A 19,575-nucleotide genomic window follows, 5' to 3' on the forward strand; every position below is an offset into this window, starting at 1 on the left:
CTCACATCCGTTTAGCAAAATCTGCAAAACAGGCTTGGGATATTCTAGCAGGTCTTTATGCAAGCCGTAATGAGGCTAAAATTGCTTTGTTGCGTAAGGAGATAGAGTCGAAGATTATGCATGAGGAAGATGATATGGACACTTTTCTTGCTAGTGTCAAGGATATCAATGAGCAACTTATTTCTGCAGGTGAAGTTATTTCAGATAGTTCCCTTGTGCAGACTGTTCTTGATGCCTTACCAGATTCTTACCAGACTTTTGCTAGTACTTGGAGACTATGACCCAAGGAAATCTAGAAGTTGTCAAGTTTGATGCATTATGCACATTGTTGTTGCAAGAATCACTTTACAGAAAAAACAGGGCTAGAGAGCGTGTAGTTGAACAGGCTTTTATTGCTTCGCAAAGAAAGGGTGATAACAGCAATGCAGCCTCTTCTTATGGTTCTGCTGCGAGTGGAAAAACTTCTGTTCCTAATGCTATTGCTGGCAGCACTTCGTCTGGCAATTCTAGTGATAAGGACAAAAAGAAGATGCGTTGCCATTATTGTAAAGCTAATGATCACTTGATCAAGTCGTGTCCTAAGTTGAAGGCCAAAGAGGCTGAGAAGAAAGAGGGTGGTTCCACTACAAATGCTGGTTCCACTACATTGTTGAGTCTTCTGTGAAAGGAGACTGTGTTGCTGATATTGATGCAGAATGGGTTTTAGCACAGAGTGCACTTACAATCCTGCTGTCCATGATGCAAGCTTCTCAGTTGCTGCAGATTCACATGTGTGGTAATTTGACAGTAAAACTCGTAAGGTATGGACACAACAATAGAATATCTACGTGGCGCAAGCAAGCCTTACTTAGTTCCGTTGTCACCTCGCAAGTCTTGAAAAGTGTACGCGCTACCACACCACTTTGATTCACACACTTGAGGGATTTGGGCCCAACGCCAAGAGAAGAAGAAACATCAAGCTTAGGTAGACTTCAAGCGCTCCTCGTGCGGAGTGGAGACACACGATCAAGAATGAGGCCACTATCGGGTTCCAAGAATGGCGTAGCCATATTACGGTGCACTATCCTATTCAACTCTAAAAAAACAGAAAGCAAAATTGTATTATTGCCAAGCATACATTAAGCATTTTCTTTAAGGTATCAAGCAATTGAGTCACCATCTTCAAACTCCATCGAGCGAACATCACTAGATTCATCGCACATAGGTTCCACGCTGTCATCGTAGCCACCGTAATGTCCATCGAGTGGGTTTTGCGAAGAGGAAGAGGCAGCCATATTAAGAGATGATGGTAAATAATGTTCATGCAACTAATACTTGATGTGTTCAAAAGAAGCAAAGGGAAAAGAACATCCTTTAGCTAAAGAATAAATAAGTTCATAGAAACAATACTTCACACTGTCACACACAGAGATCTTAGGAACAATAAGGGAGAGGGATAGTCTTGAACTAATTTTTGCAGCCATATTAAAAGAGGACGGTAACACTACAAGAGGTTCTTCATATTAGCGACGCTCACACAGCGACGCTCAAAAAAAAATTTCCCGGCGTCGCTATGAGCGTCGCTATAAGCGTCGCTATGAGCGTCGTTTGTAAATTTGCGACGCTCATAGCGACGCCGGCTGGGGTAAAAAAATAACCGAGCGCGCCCAAAAACTCAGATCTCAGATCTGAGTTTTTCGGCGCCCTCAAGCAAGGAGCAGGTAACGCTCTCCCTCACTCTCTCTCTCTCTCTCTCTCTCTCTCTCTCTCTTTTTCTTCTCCACACACACACACACACACACACACACACACACACACACACGAGGAGAGGAAGGAGAGCCAGGTATGCTCCTTCCCTCTCCTCATTCTCATGTTCCCTTCCCCTCTTTCTCTCTCCCTCTCTCACACACACACATACACACACACACATAGTGTTTTTGAGAGAGAGAGAGAGAGAGAGAGTACAAACAAAAACAAAAACGCACACTCACATACATAAACAAAGAATGCACACACACATTGAGAGAGAAAAAGAGAGAGAGAGCATGCATAAACAAAAAACGCACGCATTGAGAGAGGAAAAGAGAGAGAGAACATGCATAAACAAAAAACGCACACATTGAGAGAGGAAAAGAGAGAGAAAACATGCATACGATCCAAAAAAACGCACACACATTGAGAGAGAAAGAGAGAGAAACTAATTTAACGTCGTAGGAAACTAATTAAAATTAAAAGACCTAAAGATCTAACCGACGAGGAGTTGAACTGAAGACCTATTATTCAAGAGGGAAATGGCATAATCAATCTATCATACTTGGCATGGGTGATAGAAAGATTATACCATTTATCTCTTTTTATTGGCACATACATCCACACACGCGCACACACACAAGAAGAAGAGAGTTATAACGTCGTAGGAAACTATCTTAAAAGACGTTAAAGATTAGGTTATATGTAGACTTACATTAAATTAGATTTAGGTTTATTTTTAACTAGATTTACATTTATTTAAGCTAGATTTAGATTTACGTTATATGAGATTAGATTTAGGTCTCCATAGACTGCGATGCCTGCATGAAGCGGGTGAAGAAAGCCCTCAATGGAATATAGGGTATTGCTGCCTTCACTCATGGTGGGCTCCGTCGATCCAAAAGTACTGGTGAAATGTCTTCAAAAGATAGGGAAGAAGGTGGATCTTCAGGGCGGCAAGAGTCACTACATCCCCGACACAATGACCATCTAGACAACCTCTAGTCATTAGACTTACGTTAAATTAGATTTAGCTTTATTTTTAGTTAGATTTACGTTTATTTAGATTTACGCTTATTTACGTTAGATCGAGTCCACGCAAGAATTACTTACGGTTTAGGGTTTAGAGTTAGACGAACAGTGAAAAGATCTACTGTGAAAAGATGTTAAGATGAAGTGAAGTGCTACAGCTAGAGAAGAGGCAAAGGGATTTTGTCCACTACATGCAGTATCATGTAGACGTGGGTGTGTAGATTTCTTGTACCCACAAATATAGGTATTGACCAATAAAGACGAGATTATAACCCGGTGGTTCTGATCTCCGTGCACCTCTAGACCGAGGTGTGCGGGGATTGGACATGACTAGAGAATGTGAGGTAAAGAGAGAGAGAGAGAGAGAGAGAGAGAGAGAGAGAGAGAGAGATAAGACGAAGAATGCCAATAGAATATTAAATTTGTTGTCCAGGTTATAAGTTTTTTATCCTCATTATGAGTAGCAACGAGGATGTGGGACCGTCCAACCGAAACACCTATCTCTCAACGAGGGTCTTATGTCCTTGTAATCAATGCAAGCATGCTGTGCGACGGACAAGACGTGTTTCTTTGCAGCACGTTCACGAATTTGGCGAGTTCGATCCATCTATTATAGATCGAGTTGTTGCCAATTATAACTCGTCGGACTCTGACGCTGGCCAACAAGCAGCAATCTTGCAACCCAATAGACGTGTTCGCAGGCGCTTTGGTCAAGCAGCATATGTGAGGCCACAAGATGTAGCCTCTGACAGCTCGGGGGATGATCATGCAGAGCACATTCCCAACGAGGCAATGTTTGAGCCCGAGATTGATGAAATGATCGAGACGATCATGGATTCAGAAAGGCTTATCTATGATGATATGAAAAGTGAAGCCGATACGTCATTGTATAATGGAGCACGTATGTCTAGATTGAAAGCACTCCTGGTTCTTCTCAACATGCAGGCAAAGTTTGGATGGAGTGACACTAGCGTCACAACGCTTTTCAGGTGATCTATTACAGTTAGTTTACTTTAATAGAACTCTAAATGTATAATGATCTGATAGATTTTTACACGACTGTATCATATTTTTATGTTGTGTAGATTGCTGAAAGAGCACATACTACCAGCTGACAATGTGATGCCAGATTCCCGAGATGAAGCAAGAAAGATTTTGCGAAACTTGGGAATGGATTACAATTCTATCCACGCTTGTCCTAATGACTGCATTCTTTTCAGAGGGGAATACACAGACATGGAGAAGTGTCCGAAATGTGATTCTGAAAGATATCGAGTAGATCTCCACGGGACAAAATTTCCACAAAAGGTTTTGCGACATTTTCCTTTGCTTCCTCGCATCAAGCATTTCTTCGAATGTAAGTCCATGGCCGCCCTAGCATCATGGCATGAGGAGAATAAATCTTCGGATGGTGTGCTATGAATTCCTGCAGATTGCGCAGCCTGGAAACATATAGATGGAACATGGTCGGATTTTGCCAGGGAAGCTCGAAATTTGCGCTTAGGCCTGGCTATGGATGGCGTAAATCCATTTGGTCAAAGATCAACATCTTACAGTGTATGGCCCGTTGTCATCGTCAACTACAACATTCCCCCGTGGTTGACTACGAAGAAGGGGCACCTATGGCTAAGCTTGATTGTGCCAGGGCGATATAAAGTGGGGAATATGGATGTGTATCTTCGTCCACTATTGGAAGAGCTACAACAATTGTGGATTGGCATAGAGGTGGTGGATATGAGCCGACACACAGGACGACGGAATGCTTTGATCAGAGGCATTCTAATGTGGACCATGCATGACTATCCCGGGCTAACAGAATGCTCAGGTGATCTATTGACACTCCTCACTCAGACACTGTAAATATTGTTTTTTCCCATAGTTGATCTATTATCATGTGTATACATGCAGGGCTTCAAACAAGCGGATATAGAGCATGTGTCATATGTGGACCTAGACTGAATGTACGTAGGGCACCCTCACTGAAGAAGCAAATCTACGAAGGTCATCAAGCGTATCTTCCAGAGAATCATGTGTTACGCGACCGCTTTTTGGGAAGAGAGCCACCAAGGATGTCTACACAAGCATGGTTAGAGCAGAAGAAGATGTGCGATGACGGATTGCCTCCAGGGATGAAGAGACTATCTCTATGGTACGAGTTACCATACTAGCCCCGACTCATGATCAATCACTTGCTCGATCCAATGCACATATTCAAGAATGTGGGTAATCTACTATGGGACCATTTGACCGGCAAGAAAGATACTTTGGGAGCCAGAGTTGACCTTAGAAATGTGGATCGTATGGAGCAATATTGGCCGCAAACAGCGTCTGATGGATCGATAAAACTCCCTAAAGCACCATGGATTTTCACAAGAGCCCAAGAACGCAAAGTAAAAGAGGCCATTCGATCTTTGCGGACCCCCACTGGCGTAATGCACTCGCTCCGAACGTGTTTCACTAAAGAAGGAAAGCTTACCGGTTTGAAGTCACACGATTGGCATAAAATGTGTCAGGTACGTTCATAGTGGACTTTAATATCATTGCATAAAATGTGGACTTTAATATCATTGCTGCACATACTTTACAGTTTATTTTACCGGTTGCCATTGAGGGATGTTTGTCTCTCGACATCCGTAACACAATCTACAAACTTGCAAAGCTGGTGCAATGGATCTCACAAAAGGAGATCAACGTAGACTCCATACCATTCGCCAAACTTAAATGCTGCGGAGCTTGTGTGCATGTTTGAGAAACATTTTCCTACTACAATGCTAACCATTCAGGTGCATCTTCTTGTTCACATAGTTGATGAGGTGGAAATAGCTGGCACAGTTCATTCCAGATGGATGTTCTTCTTAGAGCGTTTCATGAAAACGCTTAAGGGATATGTGCGTCAAAAGGCACGTCCGGAGGGTAGCATGGCAGAAGGTTGGTTGGTATCAGAGTCCCTAGTGTACATTGGAGAGTGGCTAGACGGATTTGATAAATCCCGGGACACGCTATGGCGAACCATAGATGATGAGCGCATATCTGGGATTGTCATGTGCAATCTCGGTGTTGAGAAGAAGATGACGGAAGATCTAGAGGCTAAAATCAACCGATTTTGCATGCTTCACAATCCAGTGATGCAAAAGTGGATTTCACAATATGAGGATGCAAAGCAAGAGCGACAAAGGGCACGAATCGAGTGGAGACGGGGAAGACGACCACCGATGCACTATCCAGCGGTTCTGGAGAGCCTACCAACCTTCATGAGCTTAAGATGGTTGCACAACCAATTGAAAAGCGCACAACAATGCGGTGACGAAGTGACTGAAGAAGAGTGGGAGTACTCTCGGGGTTGCGCGACCAAGGTAAGTTTGCAATGTACGACTAGCAAGTGACTTTATTTATAAACGTTTGAACGGCCACTCATAATCTTTGTTCGTTGTAGTATAAGTCATACACAGCAGCATGGTGTAAAGGTCGACATTTTAGGGTGGAACGAATCGACAAAAAGCGTTTTACTCAAGATTGTGGAATCATGGCAAAATTTGAACAGTCTAGTCGACGACGTTCCTCTGATGCAGATCCTGTGGTGGCGGAACTCACTTACTTCGGCACGCTGCAAGAGATTTTGAGGATCGATTACAGAGGATTTTTTGTCGACTTGTTCGACGTGCAATGGTTCAAGATAATCATGGAGGGTCGCAACGCTACTGTGCGTAGAGGAGAGTCTGGTTTTCTTGAGGTGGATTCTACTAAGAAATGGACTGACCTAAGAGACACTTTCGTACTACCCGAGCATTGTGAACAAGTAAGTATGTAAATAGTTAACATCCCCCTTTTACAAGTTATGTGCTTGAAAGCTCTCATGTAAGTTATGTGGCTCTGGCAGGTAGTATTTCATCCTACAAAGTCTACATCAAACTGGTGGTACGTCATAGAGGTAGCCCCTCGTAGTGCAAGGACGTATGAAGGCTACCATGTGCCAATCACAACGACATCAATGGAGGAGATCAGAGAAGATGCTCAATCAGAAGCCGCTGCGGTGGTGCCAGACGAGCATCAAGATGCTACTACTCTATATGGGGTGCATGCAGAGGAGCTACAAAATGAAACAGAGGATATGTGTTTAAACGGAGAGCTCTATATAGATATAGGAAGTTATGCTGAGTTATGCGAGGATGAGAGAGAGATCTCTTAAAGCCACAAATATTGTATTTGAACAATTTTGATCCGTGTTGTAAAGGCTCTGGCTCTCTAAGTACCTTCCATGGTGTATAACGCTCTTTTCTACTCGCGCTCACATCTTTTGATTGAAAATTCTGAGTTTTCGACTTGCCTCTTCTATCACTCGATTCATTGCGTCATTGTATTTATATGCGTCATTACATCATTGTATTTAATGGTCTTTGCGTCATTGTCTACTCTATTCATTCAATATTAAGTTTAAATATTCGTGTGTTTAATGCAGGTATGGATGATGAGGAGTTTCTTTCTTCTTTGTCACCGCAGCAGAGACAGTGGTACGTGGAGCGTCATCGCTCTGGCGCATCATCGCGCGTTCCTACACCATCCGCATCTCCCTCTCTTTCGGAGCATTCGGCGCGCTCCGAAGCTTCAGCGTCGACGAGACGAGCTTCACACTCATCTAGACATCGGCGCTCTAGTGGTGGCGGTGGCGGTTGTTGTGGGGATTCCGCCACCGATGCCTCCACACCGCCTCGTGTTCGACGAGGCTCTTTACCCTCCCCTTCTTTGCCCGCCCCCACACCAGCCATAGCATCGCCATCTACGCCAGGTTTTGCACGGCTGACTGTTCCTAGAAGCTACACACCTCTACCTACTCCGCCAGGAGTCACCCCACTCGACACTCCTTGCTTCGGGGCCCAGACGCCGGTGGAGACACCTGACGTCCGTACCCCCATCGACACGCCGCTAGAGACCCCTGCCGGGACACCCAGGTTCACGCGTCACCGGCCAGAGGGCTTGCCTTACTCCGTCGACATCAGCGGCGGCATCATCATGGATGATGACGGCAAGAAGGTGATCTCGCGCATGCGTGGTCTTTGCTCTCAGCTGTTTAGACACTATATACTAAACAAATGGAGTGAAGTACCAAGTGATTTAAAAAACAGAGTCATCAGCATACTTCATGATGAGTTTCCCGTTCCAACACGGGATCAGCGCTTCAATGAAGACCTGATGAAGATTCGAATGCGCGAATACTGCAAACACAAGCGTTCCGAAGTGCAAAAAGCAATCAAGAATGGGTGGAATAGGCCAGATTGGCTGGCCAAAGAAGATTGGAAGAATGCGAAGAAAGCAGCGCGCGAGAATCCCGACAAGTGGAAGCAACAAAAGGATGCAGCCAGAGCGCGAGTAGAGGCAGGGAGCTCGCACCACTTGGGGAGCGGTGGATGGGCATCATTTGAGGCCGATTTTGTAAGTCTTTTCACATTGCTCTTTATGCATGTTCGATAGTTTAGGGTTTATGAGTTTTTTAGTTCTAACATAATGAGATCTTTGTATGTTTTGACAGTGGTCAATGACAGGACGTGATCCCACACCGTACGAGCGCGAGTACGCAGGCAGGAAGGGCTTAAACGCCCTGATGGACATTCTCAGTTCTCGCGGCGGCATGGTTAGTATTAGGGTTTACTCTTTTTTATTTTTTGTATTGTTTTATAAATGTCGTTATATGTTTATACTTACTGAAAGCTGTCTTATTGTCTTTTTTTGCAGAATCCGACAGATACGCCACTTGGACGCGATGAGACGTCTGACTAGACGACGTCAGTTTAGCCATAGCTAGATAGCATTAGTTTAGGGTTTCTCATAGCTTATGTATCATGAGACGGATTTTATACGTCTTTTTGAACCATGTATATTATTACATTTGTCACCGCAGTTCCTTTTGCCAATCAATTCTTTATGCCTATGATGTTGTACAATTGTCATTATTACATTTGCCAATCAATTCATTTTGCCTATGATGTGTACAATTGTCAATTTTGCAAACAATGCGTCTTGTGGGTGACTATTTTGGGTCTATTATCTACCTTTGCACTTTTTTTAAAAAGTGAATCAAGTACAATATGGTTGATGGGTGGCAGGGCATTCAATGCCCTGCCACCAAAAAAATATTCTCTCGGGCGTCGCTATAAACGTCGCTATTTATGGCTCTGTAGCGTCGCTATGAGCGTCGCTATTTATGGCTCTGTAGCGTCGCTATGAGCGTCGCTATAGTCTTCTATGTAAACGTCGCTATAAGCGTCGCTATATAGCGACGCCTATAGCGACGCTTATAGCGACGCTCTCGTAGCGACGCTCGTAGCGACGGTTTTAGCGACGCCGGGGGTTATAAAAACCCAATGTATTTCCGTCGCTAACAGCGTCACAAGAGCACACAACCTCTTGTAGTGTAAATAATGTTCACGCAACTATTACTTGACATGTTCAAAAGAAGCAAAGGGAAAAGAACATCCTTTAGCTAAAGGATAAATAAGTTCATAGAAGCAATACTTCACACTGTCACACAGAGAGATCTTAGGATCAATAAGGGAGAGGGAGACTCTTGAACTAATTTTTGTAGCGGCAACACCACTTATATACTACAATCCTCCCTTCTCTTTCTCAATGTTTACTAAGTCTGAAAGCTAGCCTACTATTAGATCTATTAAATGGATTTGGCACGTAAATGGATTTGAGACATATTTAGATACATGCAAGAGAACATCAAATTCAAAGGCATTAAAAAACTAGTGGCCAAAGGTACATCAATCAAAAAGGGTACCCCCACTTTATCCATTCATACTCTTCTTGCCATAGACTGTGAAATTTGAGGTGCCAAGTTGAGTGAAATCCAAGAGTGTGTGTTTGTGGTCTAGCGTTCCCACCACGCTCATGTGTTGAACACCAAAGAAACAACAAATGGACGAGTGAGAGAGAGAAAGAGAGAGAGAGAGAGAGAGAGAGAGAGAGAGAGGGTGTGTAATCAGGAGACTCGTAAAAGGCAAGCAAATCAATTGCACGGTGTGAGCCATTACGAACGTAGAAACTTTGCAAACTCCCTATATGGAATGGGAGAGAGCCGTGTTTCACATCTTGTCAAGCAGTATTTGAAGATTTTATTCTTTGACCTTAAGAAGGTGTCATTCTTGATCTCGAAAGAGTCGCTTCAAAGTACGCCCAGCCCAACCCAACACTAAGGCCTTTCCTTAGCAAGCCAAAAAGTAGTCTAAAACCCTAAAAATGACGCTAATTTCCTAAAGTCCCATCTTGGCAAAATGAAGGGAACAATGTGGAACGTGTCTCAGGTTTGTCTCGTACCGTTTCCAATCCCAAAAATGTCGAGTGAGTGCAAGGAGAAAAAGAGAATTTCCAACGTAGAATAGACAAAAGTAGGGTAACAATTTGAAAAACACCGCTAATTTTTTAAAATTTCCACTTGGCAAACTCAAGGAAGTGAAATTTGCATGCTTGAAAAAACCATTTTTCCCGAGCACTGGGAGGAAAGGAACTTTGAAAAATGCGAACACTATCGATGCAAGGGTAAATCAGGCCTAATTGCCTTTATGATTCGATGGACACCTGCAACAAGTGTTCGTGGAAAATTGGGCCTCAACTTAATATCGTGCCCATTTCAATTTCAAAAATGCCGATTGAGGGCAGGAGGAAAGGGAGGAATTCTGCCCAAAAATCGAAAAAAATAGTGTGAAAAGCCAAAAAGGTAACTTGCTTTCTTAACATTTCCTCTCGACAAAATCTTGAGTTGTCTCTTCTCGTGTTTTCGATAGTCTCTAGTGTTCGGAAAAAATGTGCCTCAGCTCAATATCGTGCCGTTTCAGATTTCAAAAGTGCCGCTTGAAGGCAAGGGTTTCAAAAAGGAGAAATTCCACCCCAAAATAGAGAAAAATAGTGTGAAAAACCAAAAAATACTAATTTTCTAAAATGTCGTACAATTTGAAAAACACTGCTAATTTTTTAAAATTTCCACTTGGCAAACTCAAAGGAAGTGAAATTTGCATTCTTGAAAAAACCATTTTTCTCAAGCACTGGGAGGAAAGGAACTTTGAAAAATGCGAACAATTGCGCCTCAACTTAATATCGTGCCGATTCAATTTCAAAAATGTCGGTTGAGGGCAGGAGGAAAGAGAGAAATTCTGCCCAAAAATCGAGAAAAATAGTGTGAAAAGACAAAAAGGTAACTTGCTTTTTTAACATTTCCTCTCGACAAAATCTCGAGGTGTCTCTTCCCGTGTTTTTGATAGTCTCCAATGTTCGGGAAAAATGTGCCTTAGCTCAATATCGTGTGGTTTCCAATTTCAAAAACGCCAGTTGAAGGTAAGGGGAAAAGGAGAAATTCCGCCCCAAACTAGAGAAAAATAGTGTAAAAACCCAAAAAATACCAATATTTGGCAAACTCAAGGAAAGAAATTTTGTTTGTTTGGAAAGATGATTTTTTCCCAACACTGATAGTCTCTCTCTCTTTATCTCACAATCGTGTCATTGTCTTCCTCTCCATATCCGACGCGTGATCTTTTGAGGGCGGATCGATTTGGAGATGCTCTGTAAGCTCGAAACGAGACGATAGTCTCTGTCTCTTTCTCTCACACACAACCACGCATACAGGTGAGTGATAGCACCATGATCTCTCTCTCTCTCTCTCTCTCTCTCTCTCTCTCTCTCTCTCTCTCTCTCTCTCAGGCAACCGTGTCATTCTTTTCCTCTCCATATATGACTTTTGTGATCTTTTCAGGGGGATCTGGTGTTACCATATACATGTGTTAGTGATGTGTATGAGCACACTAGGATCGCCGCGACATTTTTCCCTCTTTAGGAGGTTTGTTCCCCCGAGCATTGTATGTATATACGCTCATCACTCTAGGGATATCTATCTTTCCATTGCATACTAAGAAACACACTCTCTATTGTGTGCCTTGAGCTTTCTTCGTCTTCTTCAAGCTGTGTGCGTTTCTCTGCAACCCTAATTCCAACAATTGGTATCAGAGCAGGTTGCATCCTCTCGGTCTTAGTCGCCAGCTGCTCCAGCACACGCCTGCTCACTTTCTCCGATTTCAGTGAGCTTTGGCAAGCATTCGTAAGTCAATAAAAATGTTGGGCTCAGTCTCCTCAAATTTCTGATTCGGGCTCATTTCGGCCTCCATTTCCACTATAGGTAGGTTTGTACATGCAATTTTGTTATTTTGTGCAAAATTTCTCTCAGTGCCGTTTTTTGCATAGCAGGTGCCTTTTAGTCTTCTACGGTTTGTGTAGCATGTGTTGGTCCCGCTCCGTTTCTACTACTTTCGGGCTGTTTTCACATCAGGTGCAGCATTTACCATGGATGACAACAACACAGATGTGTTCAAGATGTTTGCTGCTGAGGACAGGTTGGATGGGGACAACTACCCTATGTGGGTTTATATGATGCAACATGTTCTTGTGTCAAAGGGCATCTGGAACATTGTGCAGGGCATTGATGTACATCCTGGTTCTGAGGATGTAGGCGATGTTGAGGATGTTGCAGGCCTTGCTGCAAGGATTGCTGCTATTAGAGTTGTTTTGCCTACAACAGAACAAGCTTGTTGGGGATGTAAAGGATGCACATGCTCATGCATTGATTGCGTTGTCTATGAAGCGCACCATTGTTACTCACATCCGTTTAGCAAAATCTGCAAAACAGGCTTGGGATATTCTAGCAGTTCTTTATGCAAGCCATAATGAGGTTAAAATTGCTTTGTTGTGTAAGGAGCTAGAGTCGAAGATTATGCATGAGGAAGATGATATGGACACTTTCCTTGCTAGTGTCAAGGATATCAATGAGCAACTTATTTCTGCAGGTGAAGTTATTTCAGATAGTTCCCTTGTGCAGACTCTTCTTAATGCCTTACCAGATTCTTACCAAACTTTTGCTAGTACTTGGAGACTATGACCCAAGGAAATCTAGAAGTTGTCAAGTTTGATGCATTATGCACATTGTTGTTGCAAGAATCACTTTACAGAAAAAACAGGGCTAGACAGCGTGCAGTTGAACAAGCTTTTATTGCTTCTCAAAGAAAGGGTGATAACAGCAATGCAGCCTTTTCTTATGGTTCTGCTACGAGTGGAAAAACTTCTGTTCCTAATGCTATTGCTGGCAGCACTTTGTCTGGCAATTCTAGTGATAAGGACAAAAAGAAGATGCGTTGCCATTATTGTAAAGCTAATGATCACTTGATCAAGTCGTGTCCTAAGTTGAAGGCCAAAGAGGCTGAGAAGAAAGAGGGTGGTTCCACTGCAAATGCTGGTTCCACTACATTGTTGAGTCTTCTGTGAAAGGAGACTGTGTTGCTGATATTGATGCAGAATGGGTTTTAGCGCAGAGTGCACTTACAATCCTGTTGTCCATGATGCAAGCTTGTCAGTTGCTGCAGATTCACATGTGTGGTATTTTGAGAGTTGTGCTACAAAGCACATTACCTCACATCGTGAATTGTTTACCTCTCTCGAGTCTGTCCCTCATGGGAATTTAGTCACTTGTGCCAACAATGCCTCTTATTCGGTTCAAGGAGTTGGAAAGATTGTGCTTACTGCTGCAAATGGCAGTTTCTTCACACTTGTTGATGCACTTTATGTACCTGGGATCAAGAAGAATCTCTTTTCTGTATCTGCACTTACTAGACTTGGACTTATAGTCAAATTTGTGGATGAGAGATGTACAGTTCATGATCTCAATTGTTGCATCTGGCCTTTTGTGCCGTGGGCTGTATAAGCTCACTTTGTATGACAAGTGTGCACAAAATTTTGCAAATGATGTTGCAGATTCAAGGGCTATTTCAGATGCAAGACTTTGGCATGCACGTTTTGGTCATGTTAATTTTGCTAGTTTGCTGTGTTTGCAGTAATCTGATATGGTTGCTTCTTTTCCGCCTCTTGAAGCACCTGCCAAACATGTTTGTGAAGGCTGTATTTTGGGTAAGATGCAGTGTTCTAAATTTCCAAAGGATGGTTCAGGCGGGACACATGCAGGTTGCAACTTGTGCATAGTGATGTTTGTGGGCCCATGCAAACTTTGTCCTTGGGCAATTACCTTTACTTCGTGACTTTCATTGATGATTACTCCAGGCATGCATGGGTATTTCCGCTTAAAGCGAAGTTCGAAGTTTTTATGTGCTTCAAACAATTTCTGGCTATGGCTGAAAATGTCTCAAGATGTACTATGGGCACCCTCCATTCCGATCGAGGGGGGGAGTATATGTCTCATGAATTTAATGCATTTCTGGCTAGTCATCATACAGTGCCTTATACACCGCAGCAAAATGGTGTTGCTGAGAGGAAAAACAGGTCACTGACGGAAATGACACGATGTATGGTCAAAAGTCAAGCTTTGCCGCATTTTTTTTGGCTTGAGTCCATCATGTGTGCCACTTATGTACTTAATAGGTGTCTGTACAAAATCTTTGCACTCTATTACTCCATATGAAGCATGGCATGATAAAAATACTTCTATTGAGCATATACGTGTTTTTGGCTATTTAGCATATGCTTACACAGTGCAAAAAGTTGGATGATAAGGCTATCAAATGTATTTTTGTTGGTTATAATGCTGAAAGCAAAGGTTACAGGTTGTATTATCCACAAACAAAACGAATTCTGGTTTCACGGGATGTAGTGTTTGTGGAAGATTCTGTTCAACCCTTGTTGTCATGTACTAGAGACAATAATGTAAGCTCACAAGATATTTATGACACTTTGTTGCCTCTTTTTAGTGATGGAAATACGAATGTAAGTTTGGACTTGAGGATTGAAAACCTATTGCCACTCCCATGGAAACACGTTTGAACTTGAGTCTACATGATGCTGGCAATCCTGCTGATGTCACTATGTTGGCTGCCTCATTTATGTATGCAACACGAGGCCGGATATTGAGTTTGCAGTCTCAGAGGTCAACAGATTTATAGCCCAGGGTCTAAGCATTGGCATGTTGTCAAGAGAATTTTTCGCTACCTTAGTGGCACTTTACATCTTAGCTTGTTTTATCCCAAGGGGGGATCATTACCGCCAGACTTACATGCTTTTCGGACTCAGATTGGGCTGGTTGTTTTGACACGCGAGTGTTCACAAGTGGTTTTTGTTTCGTGCTTGGCAGTTCATGTATATCATGGTTGAGCAAGAAGCAACCTACTGTGGTCACTTTGAGTTGTGAGGCTGAGTACAAGGCAGTCTTCACAGCTACGGTTGAGTGTGTATGGCTTAGACGACTTATGGCTGATTTGGGTGTTGGATAAGATACTGCCAACACTATCTACACTGACAGTCAGAGCACATTGGTAGTTGCGAGGAACCCAGTTTTTCATGCTCACACAAAGCACATTGAGGTGCATTACCACTATGTCATGGAGAGGCTCTCAGCAAGAGAGATCAACTTGGCTTATGTGCCAACACAGCACAACCTTGCAGATCTTTTCACAAAGGCATTGTCCCATGAGAATATTGAAGCTTTCCACAAAGCTTTGGGCTTACTCCCCTTTGTGGACTAATCATGTCCTCAGGGTATGGCACTTCCCTTTACTCATGTGCCAGCTCTTGTTCACCGCATCACTCCAGGGGGGATTTGTTACCATATACATGTGGTAGTGATGTGTGTGAACACACTAGGACCACCGGGCATTTTTTCCCTCTTTAGGAGGTTTTTTCCCCCGAGCATTGTATATACGTCCATCACTCTAGGGCTATCTATCTTTCCATTGCATACTAAGAAACACACTCTCTATTGTGTGCCTTGAGCTTCCTTAGTCTTCTCCAAGCTGTGTGTGTTTCTCTGCAACCCTAATTCAGGACAACATGTGGGGAATTAGAGATGCTCTGTAAACTCGAAACCAGATGAGGGTCTACAAGAGAAAGATAAGGTATAGCAAGTATGGCCGCATTTAGTGAAGTGCAAGAAACTCGAGTCAAGACGACGTTTCGACACGATCTTCGGCTGGCACAAAACGTGAGGTGATGCAACACGCAAGGACACGTCAGGCTCTCACGCGCTATTGCAGGCAGACTTGACTTCCGCGTGTAAACATACGCAATACTAGGCATGCTCAGATCCTCGAACTTTGACAAGCCCTAGATTATGCCGCCTGTGATAAAGACTACATAGCATTCAAGGTGCAGTCGTGCGAAATTCTGCTTGGAGCCTGCCGACTCTCAGTCTGCGTTTGCGTTCGACCTTGCGAGTTCACCTATAACGACCTACTCTCACATGCTTTCTCCTAAAGGTCTAAAAGAATATTGGCCATCCATGTAGATGCCATCAGTTAAAGTATGCCTAAGCTAACCCAACACTAGGGCCTTTCTTTAGCAAGCAAAAAAAGTTGAATAATATTTTCAAGTACTTTTTGATAGGACAAAAATGTTGATTGCTTGAGATAAGATAGTGGGAACTAATTTAAATAAAAAGTATGTAAGTCTAATGATAGACATGTCTTGAGTTTTGAAATATGAAATGAATGCTCGTTAATTAAGGAAAGGATTTTGAGATGCCTTTGAAAGCATGAAACCTTGAAGGCCTTATAGATTAAATGATAAAGACTTAGCATAATGCTTTGCTCCATAAATCCTGAGAGTGACCTTTTTATTTTGAGAAGTTCTTGCATAAAACTTGTGCCCGTACTCAATTTTCTCAAATAGTTTTTGTCCAGATGAAAATTCTATCTTAATCTCCTTTTAAGTAATCAAATCCAAGAAAAAATTTCAAGCCTCAAGGTAAAATGGTAATGTGATGTTTCACAATCTTATATGATCTTAATGTGATGAGAAACTAGGAGTGTGGAAGAACAAGAATACACACAGTATAAAAATTAGGCTAGGTACGAGGGCTAAAATGAATGTTTGATTGCAAATCCGTGCACATGAGGCTTGCAAATCCTTGCACATAAGCCTTCATTTTATGGCTGGTAAGTGACAATGGAAAGCTCATGAATGATGGAAGTTGTCAAGCTCCCATTAGTTAGAAAGTAGTGCACTCTCCACACATAGAGCCACAGAGGGGGGAGGAAGCTACAAGAGAAAAAGGACATAAGTTCCACGTCCTTGTGCAACTGATTAATTACTCAATGTGAACATACTCGCCAATGGAAACGATTTTATGCTTTTGCTAAATGTCCTCATCAATGATACAATACAGGAGATAGAGACTAGGGCATGTTGCTGTAAATCTATCTTTATCAAAAGACTTTAGAACTGGTCTTTCAGGATTTGATGCCCACCAAGATAGGATGTCCTTCACAAGTCGCACAGCTTCATTGCTCATCAGAGGTTTGTGCTTCTCATATGTAGGACCACTAAGGTAGAGAAAATATCTGTCTCCGAGATAGTCAGACTCCCAGGGATCATAGAAATCTTCTCTAAATTTGATTCTAGACATGTCAACAAGGCAGAGGCGATGGCCGTTGATGGAGATAGCATGGTCGTAAGCGCCTTCAATATACATCATGGGCCTATCTTGCTGATCGCCTTTTCCGCCGTTGGTGTCGACATCTGTGAAGTCGATGACATGTGCATAATTGTAGAAGATGCGTGCATATGAGCGTGTAAGCGGGTACGAATACATAAAGGGGTGAAACCATGCCTCTCATCCACTTTTGGGCAGATCACTTGGATATTCGACAAGGCTAACGTGATCGATAATATTTTGGAATGCATCGGCGAGGAAGTATTTGGCAAAGCCACAAAGGATGTATTTGCGCTTGGAGAAGGGATGCTGCCACAAGTCGTGCAACGCCCACACTACCGATATGAATGCAGGAACCATTGTAACCAAGCACACAAAACTGGCTATAGGCAACCTGATGTACTTAGATCAAAAACTATAAAAGCTTGTTAACACATTGTAGACCGCTGTCAAGAATGCACATACTGTAAACACTTTCATGCTGCTAGCTAGCTACAAGCCGACGGAGAAAAATGACTCATGTGCACACGAGCGTGTGTTTGTGTGTGTGCGTTTGTATGTGGAGAGAGAGAATTATGGGTGAAGGTCGTTCAATTTATCATGTTCGACAAGTGTCCTTCCAGACAGCTTTAAAAGTCTTGAAGAGAAAGAAATATGTCTATCCAATGCTATTTCCCAAAGCTACAAAGAGTATCAGTAGGAGTTCTATCCATGATGTGAAATAGTGATTCAGTAATTTTGTTATGCTATTTCTAAAAGCTGCTTTCATTGTTTTGGCGGGCTTTAGAGAACAAAAGATTAAAAAGTATTCATATGAGTTCTATCCATGATGTTAAATAGTGATTCAATAATTTTGTTAAAATATTTTGATTTGTAAAGAGTCCTTTTATTTAAGGACTTCACAAAGACTCATTTCACTTGTTTTTCCCGCATTTGTGCAGCAACAGCAGCAAAAATTAGAATTAAGTCACTTTTCTTCATTTGTCGGGGTGAAGAAGGAAAGTTTCTTTCTTTTTTGTTGGTTCGTAAAGGGCCTTTCCATCATAGACATGAAGGCACGAAAGGAATAGATTATTGGTTGTCTTCAAGAAGTCACCCCTAGAGTAAAGTTTGAAGCTCTCCAATGTGTAACACATAAGCATTGTATTGTGGACAATTGTAATGCGCATATATTATTAAGACTTTTCCCGTTCAAGTCTTAATGGGACAACATGTTGACATGGGTTGCACAATGGTCACTTGTGGTTGTGCAAGTTTCTATCGACACAAAGGCATCTATGATTACTAAAGTTTAAAAGTTGGTCCCTTTAGTAAAGTAAAGTTTGCCACACACGCATGGTACATGTGACACACTAGTATTCACAATCAAGGCATTACAATAAATTCAAATCAATATTCCAGAAAGTCTCTTTTATCAAAGCGGCCATCGGTCGAATTTTCTCCTCATCACACAGAAGCAAACCAAAAATACTAGCATAAGTTTGTGAGATTTTTGAACTATTTTTTTATATATTTCATCGTTTTTCTTCCCTTTACCATGGTTTGCAATCGGCCAGTCTCGATTGTCAACCGACGCAAGCTAAGCTAAGGCAATCCTTTTCCGAACACCGATTCCTGTTACACTCAACCTTAATGACTTTAATACTTTCTTATTTGTTTAGAAAGCCAGCATGACCCTTTCACTTGTTTTTCCAGCATTGGTGCAACAACAGCAGCAGAAATTAGAATTAAGTCACTTTTCTTCATTTGTCGTAGTGAACAAGGAAAGTTTCTTTCTTTTTTGTGGCTTCGTAAAGGGCCTTTCTGTCATAGACACAAAGGCACGAAAGGAATAGATTATTGGTTGTCTTCAAGAAGTCACCCCTAGAGTAAAGTTTGAAGCTCTCGAATGTGTAACACATAAGCATTGTGGACAATTGTAATGTACATATATTTTGAATCAAGTTTTTTTTTTTTTTTGCAAAACTCACAATTGTGAGTGGATAGTATTAAGAAAATCAGAAATATACACCAATCTCGAGCTCAGACCGAGCCTCGAGGGTCAAAGGATTACGAGTTTTCAGCTTGACAGAGAAACCACAACTACTCGTAGGCTTTACTTATTACAAGATGTCATCATGACATGTATTGTTCTAGACCAATCCTCTCAAGCTTGTTTGCCTCCGATCATGTGGATCGTCACTCTGCTCTCTTGTATGATTTCACAAAAGCTTGCCACAACCAGATCCCCCTCAAACACGCGGCGGTTCCTTGCTTGCCAAATATGGTGAAAGAAATAGTATCTGATTATTTGAGTGCAGAAAAGAAGAGCAAGACTTCCCAACCTGTTACTACCAAAGAACAGATCAGTCTTGAAGAACTTAATTTGCCATGTCTATAACATTTAATGGCCTAGTAACTTGTGT

At 42.2% G+C, this 19,575-nt stretch overlaps 1 protein-coding gene across 1 annotated transcript; it reads right to left on the bottom strand.

The window, feature by feature from the left end:
• Positions 1–16,458: 16,458 nt before the first annotated feature.
• Positions 16,459–17,726, bottom strand: LOC147458234 (uncharacterized). Its single transcript, XM_086511784.1, has one exon. The coding sequence runs from the start codon at positions 17,327–17,329 to the stop codon at positions 16,874–16,876; it is 456 nt and encodes a 151-aa protein (XP_086367910.1). The 5' UTR covers positions 17,330–17,726; the 3' UTR covers positions 16,459–16,873.
• Between the last annotated feature and the right edge of the window lie 1,849 nt (positions 17,727–19,575).

Source organism: Adiantum capillus-veneris, chromosome 5 (assembly GCF_014529385.1).
Source record: "Adiantum capillus-veneris isolate H3 chromosome 5, ASM1452938v2, whole genome shotgun sequence".
NCBI classification, from domain to species: Eukaryota; Viridiplantae; Streptophyta; class Polypodiopsida; order Polypodiales; family Pteridaceae; genus Adiantum; species Adiantum capillus-veneris.

Coding starts and splice junctions, on each gene's coding strand:
- LOC147458234 (XM_086511784.1), bottom strand. CDS start 17,329: ATGTATTCGTACCCGCTTACACGCTCATATGCACGCATCTTCTACAAT.